This window comes from Hyperoodon ampullatus, assembly GCF_949752795.1.
Source record: "Hyperoodon ampullatus genome assembly, chromosome: 19".
NCBI classification, from domain to species: domain Eukaryota; kingdom Metazoa; phylum Chordata; class Mammalia; order Artiodactyla; family Ziphiidae; genus Hyperoodon; species Hyperoodon ampullatus.
This window is the reverse complement of record NC_136932.1, coordinates 11,358,145-11,368,396: the sequence shown is the minus strand read 5'-3', so window position 1 is coordinate 11,368,396 and position 10,252 is coordinate 11,358,145. Positions and strand designations below refer to the sequence as shown.

Genomic DNA, 10,252 nt, shown 5'->3' with positions numbered 1-10,252 from the left:
GTAGCATCTTCTGTAAGATAGACAACCCAAATGTCCATTGATAGAGACTAGTTAAATAAACTATGGCACATTAATTAATACAATAAAATACTATGTAGCTACTAAAAAGAATGAAGCAGACGTCTCCATTCTAATACCAAAAGGAATCCAGGATATATCTGGGGGGAGGGGGCGCAGGAGACAGGTTATAAAGCAGATATATATAGGGTGATCACATTTCAGTTTTTAAAAAAGTTCTTTCACACTTAGTGGGAAAAAAGGCCAACATACACTGAACACTTCCTGTTGCCAGGCACTGTTTTAAGTGCTTAGCATATATTAACTTATTTAATTCTCAAAACAACCTTATGATATAGATGCTATTATCCCCATTTTATAGATGAAGAAATAAGTACAAAGAGGTTAAGTTCTTCCCCAAGGTTGCTAGCAACTGACAAGAGTCAGAATTTGTTCCCCAGCAGATTGATACCAATGAGTAGAGCAGACTGTTAACGGTGGTGGTTATTTTAGGAGGTTAGGATTAGATGGGACTTTTATGTTTTTGCTGTGTATTTCTATAAGGTTTGACTTTTTAAAAAACAATAAAGGTTACCTTTTTGGCACAAACCAAAGAAAGATAAAAAGAGGAAAAAGTAAAAACTTCCATCCCATTCACTGTCTGGGGATAGAATGATGAGAGAAAGTGATTTCAGTCAAGACGAGTGTAGTATCTATCAGGACACTCTCTTTTGTGAGATCTACTGGCTCATTTATTTTCTCTTCATAGAATGTCTTCAGAGGAGTCCTCAGGGATTCAAAAGTTGAGGACTCTTAGAGTGTGACGCTTTATTGACAGCTGTGCTATATATTTCCGAGAGAGAAAAAAAGTAACTCAACCACAAGACTGCATTTCCGTAGCTGGCTAGAGGCAGAGTCTTCATTGTTCCTGTCTGATTCAGCGGGGGCCCCTGGCAGAGGTGGGGCAGCCACATACCACACGAGGGCTTCTTGTAAGAGTCAAGGCTATGGACAGAGCCTGTCACTGATACTTCCATCCCAATGAAAGGAAACTTGAAAATGAGCCCGAGCCAGCTCAAGGCTCTAAGTGATTTTGTGTTGCTAATACAATGACCAAAGATAAGGCAAAGGCAAGCCAGGACCAGACCCTATTCTTTTCTTTTTTTTTTTTTTGTGGTACGTGGGCCTCTCACCATTGTGGCCTCTCCCGTTGCGGAGCACAGGCTCCGGACGCACAGGCTCAGCGGCCATGGCTCACAGGCCCAGCCGCTCTGTGGCACGTGGGATCTTCCCGGACTGGGGCACGAACCCGTGTCCCCTGCATCGGCAGGTGGACTCTCAACCACTGCGCCACCAGGGAAGCCCCAGACCCTATTCTTTTGACTTTAAGGTACACCTGAATCCCACCCTCTCACATGCTGTCTCCCTAACAGGACAATAATGTGACTAGTTTTCTTTTTTAAAAAATGCTTCCCTGATAAAAGTAAGACACGATTATTGAAAATAAAACTCAATTATAACATCACCACCCAGAGATAACCAGATTTGATATTTCGGTATACTTCCTTCTAGTCTTTTTTTAAAAGTTCATATGTAAAGTATGATATATATTTTAAAATTTGGACCATACTATACATATAGTTTTGCATCTTTGTTTTTCACTTAACATTATATTGTTTACATTTTCTCTGACATAAAATATTCTTTGAAAAATAATTTCTAGAGGCAGAATAACTCATACCCTCTTTACTTAACTATTCAGTTAAATAGTTAACTATTTAACCTATATAGCTAAGGGTCTCTTTACCAGATCTAGAGGCAGAGCAGGTCCAAGTAAGCTTCCATTTCTGCCTTTCCCATACTAACTGCAGGAAAGACTGCAGGGCACCACCAGGGGTCAGTGCAGAGCTGTTTAGTATGTCTTGATGCAAGAAAACTGGTTACACAAGAATTCACATTAACAAATCCTATCTATTAGATTAGAGGACTATTCACATCAGTAATCAAGTTCCCTTCTAGAGCAGGCTTCCTTAGTACAGATTTCTCAGATCAGAATGACCACATTCCTTAAATTAATTTATATTCAACATTTATAATAGACTTTGGTTTATTTTATACAGATGTAGTTCTCACCTGCTTGGTATGAGATCATCTGTGCATAAAATACTTGGCCTAACTATTTTATAGGTTTGTTTTGAAAATCAAATAAATAAAATATGAAAGTATCTTATAAGTTAGGAAGTGGCATTTAAACTTTACATTGCCCTATTTTAATGATGTGCTATTCAGATATTTAGATGAGTTATCTCCTATAAAAACTAAAGAATGCCAGGTAGTACCAAAATTATGAAATGAGGTATAACAGCATATACTTTGGCACGATAACAGATTATTTCATTGGTTTTCCTCCCTCTAGCCTTCACTCTCCAGCTGTTGAAGTCATCATGGAATTAATAATCTGTTTTTCCTAGAAGGTGAAGTTATCATTTATAGCCAATTTGGTTTTAGTTCTTTTCCATCCTCATTTACCTAAGAGTCCTTCAGGAAAATTACTCTGAGCTCAGAACTGGCTTAAACAACTTACAAGAAGGTGAATAATGGGATCAAAAAGCCGCTCCAGGGCTTCCCTGGTGGCGCAGTGGTTGAGAGTCCACCTGCCGATGCAGGGGACACAGGTTCGTGTCCCAGTCCGGGAAGATCCCACATTGCCGCAGAGCAGCTGGGCCTGTGAGCCATGGCCGCTGAGCCTGCGCGTCCGGAGCCTGTGCTCCGCAACGGGAGAGGCCACAACAGTGAGAGGCCCGTGTACCACAAAAAAAAAAAAAAAAAAAAAAAGCCACTCCAGGCCCGACACGCTTGACGGGCTCCAGCACAGGTGGTTGGCACTCCTTGTCTCTCTAAACCCAGAAGTGACTCAGGAACAAAAGGCACCACGGCCCCTATTTCCCACCTGGCCAGGCCTCTGACTCAGCCTTCTTTCTGCTCTTATTTCCTTCCCAGTTCCCAGTGCCCCATCATCTGGCATCAGGGATGAAGAGGAGCCAGGGCTGGGCATTCTGGGGATCAAGCAGCTTTCAAAACCAGCTTGGTATAGCCCTTCCTGAGTGCAGCCCACTGACAGGTCCACTCTGAGCAATCTCAGAACACAGAGGGACCCAGGCAAAGCAGGGCCTGGAGTCCCTTATCATTGGCACTTGATCTCCTTCGGGGCTACAGCCTTGAGCTCTCTGACAGAAGAAGGGTACAGAGGCCACACAAAGAGAACAAGGATGCAGGCACAGCACTTCACATTGCCCTGGGACAGCTCTGGTAGAGAGCAATCCTGTGTCTTCCCACTGAGGTCCTATGTCTTAGAGTGGATCTAATGCAGGGCATCAATTGAACAGCTTGTAAGTGCAGTTCCTGGTACATAGTAGGTGTTTGATCAATATTAGTTATGTGAAAGAATGACAGGTTTAAGCCATTAGATGAGCACTAGAGCACAAAGTACCTGGAGGGACCTACATTTCTATGGTCAATCAAAAAAATAAAGTCTTGGGATTGGAGTAGTGGAACTAAGCCTATAGACTTGAAAGGAAGTCAAGAGGGTCCCAGCAACTGGACACAAACCCAGGAAAACTCGAGTCATACAACAGCAGTGCAGCAAACCCAGATCAATCACTGTTATTATTTAAGAGCAGTTTCTAGTACATGAGCCCTCAGGGCACCTACCATCCCCACAAGGGCAAACTTCCTGAGATCAGAATCTGACCAGCTGACTGGCCTCACTCTGCATCCAGAAGGATGTGGAGGGACCCACCTGGGAGGGCGCTGAGACACCAGCAGAGCTGACAAAGAGGCTTCACAAAAGGGCAGGGATTCCGTTGACCACGAACTACAGGTCTTCTGCTTCCTAACCTGCTAGACCACCCACCGCCCTGAACTGCTTGAGTCTCAGAGGACGCTGCAGAAGCTTGTGCTCCAGAGTAGGCTGCCGGGGGGCACGTACAGCCTGGCTACTCAATGTTGTCATAGACGTGGATCACGTCATCGTGGTTGCCGAGAGCCTGGATGAGATGGGCAGCCTGCTCCAGGTCAGGGTCAGCCAGCCGCACCTTTGTGTTGGGGATGAACTCTAGCATACAGGACACAGAACACAGGCCCAGGGAGTCCAGCTTCTTCCTCACCTGATGCAGTGAAGAGGCATCACAAATAAACTAGGAACAAAGGAAAGTCAGGAGGTAAGTAGCCAGGAGATAACAGGACAAAGCTGGACAGAAGTTTGCAAAACCTGAATGGAATTATTGTATCACTGGCTTTAAGTCTTCACGGGCAGAAACAGAGTTTTCAATGTTCTGAATCCTTCTCATCGTCCTCAAGAGAGTAAGCCCTACCCGGTATTCTCTTAGTAAATGTCTGTGCAATATGTGAGCTCTTTATCTCACCTGTACCCCGGGCACAGGAAAGAAGAGACTGACAGAAGCATGCCTTAACGTGTCAATCGGGGGCCTCTCAGAAGTCCACCAAACACTAAGGCTTTATACTCACTTTAAAAATGTTCGTTTCCTCTTCATCTTCAGTTTCCTTGACATCCTCAGCTCCTGCTTCTATTGCCAGCTCCAGGGCACGCTCTAGGTTCACAGCTTTCTTCTCTTTGTCCTCCACTCCAACCACGATCACCCCCTTTTTGTCAAAGGAGTGGCGAGCTCCTTCAGCCATCATTCCCCTAGTAGGAAAGGAAATGGGCCAGAATGAACGCCTTTGGACACTCAGTCTCCACACAGCACTGCCAAGCACTCATTCCCACCCTGCCCCTGGAGTATAAACAGACACGGAGCAGCTCTCTTCCTGAGGCAGATGCAGCTACCGCTGGGCAAGGGAATAATCCAAACATAACCCCAACCCTCTATTTTCTGCCCTGTCTGGAGTTTGGAGGATGCAAAGACTTTGCTCATCAATTCCTGGGCAATTAAGATTCTATTCCTGGTTGTACATTTTAAGACCTGGACCATTATACAGACAGATGGGATAATGGGACAGAGAGCTCGTTCTACACCTGATGAACAAGTCTTTTGGATCCTGCCCAGTACAGAACACATTAAGGGAGAATAAATGACCCCATTTGGATTCTGCTAAGGATGAAGTGTGTGTAAAACTTGAAACGCCACCAGGAACAACAGTACTTTCCCTGCACTGAATCGGAACCTAAAGACTCTGTACCCGACCTACTAGAGAATGGACTTGAGGATATGGGGAGGGGGAAGGGTAAGCTGTGACAAAGTGAAAGAGCGGCATGGACATATATACACTACCAAATGTAAAATAGATAGCTAGTGGGAAGCAGCCGCATAGCACAGGGAGATCAGCTCGGTGCTTTGTGACCGCCTGCAGGGGTGGGATAGGGAGGGAGGGAGGGAAGGAGACAAAAGAAGGAAGGGATATGGGAACATATGTATATGTATAACTGATTAAATTTGTTATAAAGCAAAAAATAAAAAATAAATAACAAAAAGTAATTGAAAGGCACAAGATAATGAATCAGGAAGGCTTGCATGGTCAATATGTATATGTTTTTTATACAAGGAAACAAATATCTTTTATGATAACATGTTAGTTCTGACTGGACCAACTATAGTTTGAGATAAATGATTTTCCTTCCCATTTGACCTGTTATGTTAGTTATAATTAATGACTCCAAGCTATTGCTGTTTTCATTTTTCTCCTTAAATACATTAAATGTGCATTAATATTTGATGTTACTGACATTTCCTCTAAATGGATTTTAACTTTATTAAAACAAATGTATATTTATAAAACCATAATGTTCATTATAAAAGTATAGATAATGCTTAAAAATATTAAAAAACTGAAACAAACTAGAACCAAAGCCATTCTGATAGTCTCCTGAAAAAAAAAAAAAAAAAAAAAAGACTCTGTACCCTTCTACTCTCCCCAGACACACACCTACCCATTCTTGTTCAGGATACGTTTGATGTCCGAGTGGCACTTGGAGCTACTGTTAGATAACGCCTCAATGAGAAGAGAAGAGCCACCAGGGCCTCGGCCCTCATACAACAAATAAATGTCCTTGGTTTTCTGCAATAAACAACATAATCACATTTTCCGGTTTCCTAGCTCCCTCCTACATGCCAGCCCAGGCACCACAGGCACCACAAAGTTGACTCCATGGGATGGGCTCCCTGGGCTGGAGCCTAGGCTGTTAAGCTTCAATTTTGTCCTCACCTCTGAGAGGAGGCCCTTGGGACCAACTTTTGAGATAACTGGAAGTACTATCCCTTACTTGGAAGGCAGTCTCTTTCTCTTTTCCCTGAACAATCAATCTGCCATCTCCCAGCTTTGTTTTCGCCCCTCCCCAGCTGAATCCCACATCCACCCTGCCAGAGCGCCTACTAAAACTCATTCTCGTACACCTTATCCCGCATGAAACCCACCTGTGCTCCTACCCCAGGGCTGCTGAGTACTGCCACGTGAAATGGCACATCTGGGCCTTATCAAATAGCATAGCCTCAAAATTCAAACAATCAATCAAAAACTCTAATGACCAATCTCATCTGGATCTCCCACACTGCCTCTGCTCATTCTTTGCCCATGCATCCGACCTTCACCACTCTCTCCATCACCCTGCCCTGCCGTCTTCCCAGGGACTCTCAACTGATGACTTCTCCCTTCCTCTTTCACAAAGGAAATTAAGGACACCAGGTGGGGGGAAATCATCTGCCTCCACCGCCTTATCTGCACCACACCTGACAGGAGGGCAGTATGTATGATGGTTAGGCATAGGCTCTGGAGTCTGTCTGGTTCCCAGTCTGTCATTTCCTGTGTGACGTGGTCAAGTCGCCTAATCTTTCAGTGCCTCCGTTTCCATTTAAGGTTGTTCTGAAGATTCAGTGAGGTAATGCATACAAAGTTCTTATCAAAGAACTTGGCCTGGAATAAACACTCAATAACTGTTAGCAATTAAGATGACTACTGCTTCCTCAGATCCTTCCCCCTTGTCCTAGAGAAGAGGTGTCCCCTCAGCTGGGCTTGAAGACGATTCCCACACCTAAGGCTCTACATCCCAGCCCCTCCCGCTATCACTATCAACTGCACCCTCTCTCTTTCTACTGGCTTTTCTCCCTTAAGGCATAAATATCAGAAAAACAAACCCTTCCTCAAACTAACACCAGGGCTTTCCCCATACTGTGCCCCTTCTTTTTACCCCATCTCCTCAAAACTCAGCTCAGCAGTCCTAGGCTATATAGTTCTGTACACTGTCTAGGCATCCTATTCCTGACTGTGCTCCCATAACCAATGGCCGAGAGAAGAGTCACCGGAAGGCTCTGGGTTGAGGGTGTCAACAACATCACTACCCTTCTCTGATCATTTAAAGAGTGTGTGGTGGCCTTCCAGACATGTGCCCTGTAGGGGCTGTGATCAAAAACAAGGAAGTTAAACTGAGGACACACCTCCATTTTCAGTGCTGCCTCAATTGTTGCCTTGGGCATGTGCTTGCTGCGACACATCTCTAAGATGCTGGCCAGGTTGCTATTCAACTCGGGGTTGGGGCCTCCTTCTGAGATAGAAAAGAGTAAGCAGAGACATCTCATTATGACATGAGAGAAAAAAGGGATTTCCGCCTCCTACCCCCCTCAGCCAAAAGAGCGACAAGTCAGCACTTAGATCTCAGTTTGTTGAGGACACTTTATCCAGTGTTTGAATGAGATCTGGGTAAGTATTTTGGAAAAGAAGTTTTCAATTCGTTCTGAATGAAAGGCCGAGGATCGGGGTGGGCCTGGCCCAACTCTAGGAGGCAAGCAAAGCCGTGGGCATAGTGAGGGCAAGTGGCTACCACCGGTGGGTGACCGTCAAGTTCTCACCTTTAACCGCTAGGCGAATGCTCAAACTGAGCTTGGAGAAGATGCGACTTCTTTCGGTGTCCTTGGGACCCTTGATGTGCCGGACTTTGGACCACTTGTTGTGCCCGGCGAGGACTTCTGCCGTGAGGTGCAGCGTCCGGCCCCCACAGGGGCTACAGCCTGGGGGCTCAGGCTGGAAGGCCGGGGGGAAGCACGGAAGAGCCATCCGGACCCCGGAGCCTCGCGCCCACAAGCACTGGGCAGCGGCCCTGCTCGAGGTGACAGCGGCCCAAGCCGCCATCGGCTCCGACCCTGGGCCAAGGTCAGCAAGAGCAGCGGCCGAGGTCAGTCCGCCGAGTCCGCCACCGAAACAAGCAGGTCCAGAGCCTGCGGCCTCCTCCACCCGTCACTGGAGAGCCAAAGGCTCAGGCCCACCCCGGGCAGCCGGAACACGAAGTACGCCGCACCTTCCCCGCGGCAGCCCACCCCGGGCAGCCGGAACACGAAGTACGCGGCACCTTCCCCGCGGCAGCCGAGAGTGGGTACATTCAGGGGTGTAGCACACTTCCTTTTCCCGGTCCGTTCCAAAAACGCGTCCCCACCGCCCACAAAAGCCGTTCCGTCGCGTGGTACTTGCTTTTCTGTTGCTTGCAGCTGCGCAGAGCCTGGGCGGAGGTGGGGCAACCCTGTGCTCAATCCGTCTTGGTTGCCTGGTGAGCGCCGGACTTTACTTCCCACAATGATCTAGTAGAGGTACATCTGAGTTATGAAACTGATTTTGCTTCAGAATGACTTCCCAACTCTAAGCAGGCCTAGAATGATAAATGTTTTGTTGTTGCAAAGAAATAGGTAGTTCAATCACTTCACTTTAAGGTAGGGAAATCGTCTCCCAGAGATGTGATTTATCCAATCATTTAGTCTCTCTGAACTTCCTCTTCGATATCTGTAAATAAGGATGCTTCTACTTGCTTTACCAACGTACGAGGGTTGAAAAAAGCTCTTGGAGCTTTAAAGTAATAAAATCTTATGTAAATAGCAGCAGCAATCATAGTGATGAAGTCCCTAAATGTAAGAGATGCTTGCCATCCTGGAGAGGGAGGATGATCAGAATTTCCTGGAGCCTAATTCCCCTCTGCATTTTCCCTCTGCTCTCCCAGAAGAGAAAACCGATGCCATTAGGAGAAGGTGTAGAAGAAACAAAGCAGCAACTGTGAACAACTTTCCAGTGGCTCCCCAGGCTGGTGAGATTAAATCCAAAAATTTGGTGTGTTAGATAGAGAGGTTAAGTTTGTGGCCTCTGGTCTTAACTGGTGGGTTCAAACCCCGGTTGTTACACTTCCTAGTGTAACCTTGGGCAAGTTCCTTTACTTTCCTATATTTCAGTTTTCTTACCTGTAGAATGGCCTTGCTATGATTAAATGGGATAACAGATAAAATACACAGGTGTAGGTTTTATGTTATTTTTTAGTTATTATTATGTAAGAAACTTCATAATCTCAGATCTACTCATTTTTCTGGTCTCATGTCCTGACACTACAGTCCAGTTGGAGGGAATTATACTCACTGTACTCTGAATACAAGTTCTTTATCACCTCTCTGCCCCTAACTGCTTGGAGTGAACTTCACTGTCTCGGTGATAAAATCTTCATCATGCTTCAAGACCCAGTTCAGCTGTCCCCTCCTTGGTTAAAGCCTTCCTAAGAGTCCTTCTTTGAGTTTTTAGCTGTAACTAATAGTGCACTTATGAATTGTTAATTTAGTATTTTTTATTATCGAAGCTACTTGGGCTGGGCACTCTCCTCCTTGTACTTTGCACATTATGTAGAAACACCAGATTGTACCTACTGCTTCTCCCAATTCTTGTATTAAAGCACAAACCTGTGTCTTTGCTGTTCTACCTCACTTCTGGCTAATTTTTGTTCTTCCTTCAAGATTCAGCTCAGGCATCATTTCCCACCAGAGGAAAGCATCTCCAAATTCTCCGTTTGGGTTCAGATGCCCTACTCTGTGTGTTCATATAACCCCTCATACATGTCTGTACCATAACACTTACTTTTTTTTTTTTTTTTTTGCGGTACGTGGTCCTCTCACTGTTGTGGCCTCTCCCGTTGTGGAGCACAGGTTCCGGATGCGCAGGCTCAGCGGCCATGGCTCACGGGCCCAGCCGCTCCGTGGCATGTGGGATCTTCCCGGACCGGGGCACGAACCCGTGTCCCCTGCATCGGCAGGCAGACTCTCAACCACTGCGCCACCAGGGAAGCCCAACAGTTACTTTTTAAATATAAAAATGTTTGTCTCTGCCATGATATTAAATACTTTGAGAGCAGGACTGTACTCCTGTGCCCAGTACAGCTTTTTTTTTTTTTAACAAAAACTTTACTCACATGTAATTTAAATATCATACAAATCACCAATTT

General features: G+C 45.5%; 1 protein-coding gene across 1 annotated transcript; it reads right to left on the bottom strand.

The window, feature by feature from the left end:
- Positions 1-3,664: 3,664 nt before the first annotated feature.
- On the bottom strand, positions 3,665-8,238 carry TACO1 (translational activator of cytochrome c oxidase I). The gene is made up of 5 exons (XM_079725617.1): positions 7,857-8,238; positions 7,446-7,552; positions 5,945-6,072; positions 4,525-4,702; positions 3,665-4,193 (listed from the first exon to the last, which is right to left on the bottom strand). The coding sequence occupies exons 1-5, from the start codon at positions 8,134-8,136 to the stop codon at positions 3,993-3,995; spliced, it is 894 nt and encodes a 297-aa protein (XP_079581743.1). The 5' UTR covers positions 8,137-8,238; the 3' UTR covers positions 3,665-3,992.
- Between the last annotated feature and the right edge of the window lie 2,014 nt (positions 8,239-10,252).

What these genes read in the sequence shown, in the direction of transcription:
- TACO1 (XM_079725617.1), bottom strand. Translation starts at nt 8,136, where the DNA reads ATGGCGGCTTGGGCCGCTGTCACCTCGAGCAGGGCCGCTGCCCAGTGC. An exon ending in CATTCGCCTAGCGGTTAAAG is followed by an intron (nt 7,553 to 7,856) that starts GTGAGAACTTGA and finishes TTTCTATCTCAG; the next exon opens with AAGGAGGCCCCAACCCCGAG. An exon ending in AGGAAACGAACATTTTTAAA is followed by an intron (nt 4,194 to 4,524) that starts GTGAGTATAAAG and finishes CTTTGTTCCTAG; the next exon opens with TTTATTTGTGATGCCTCTTC.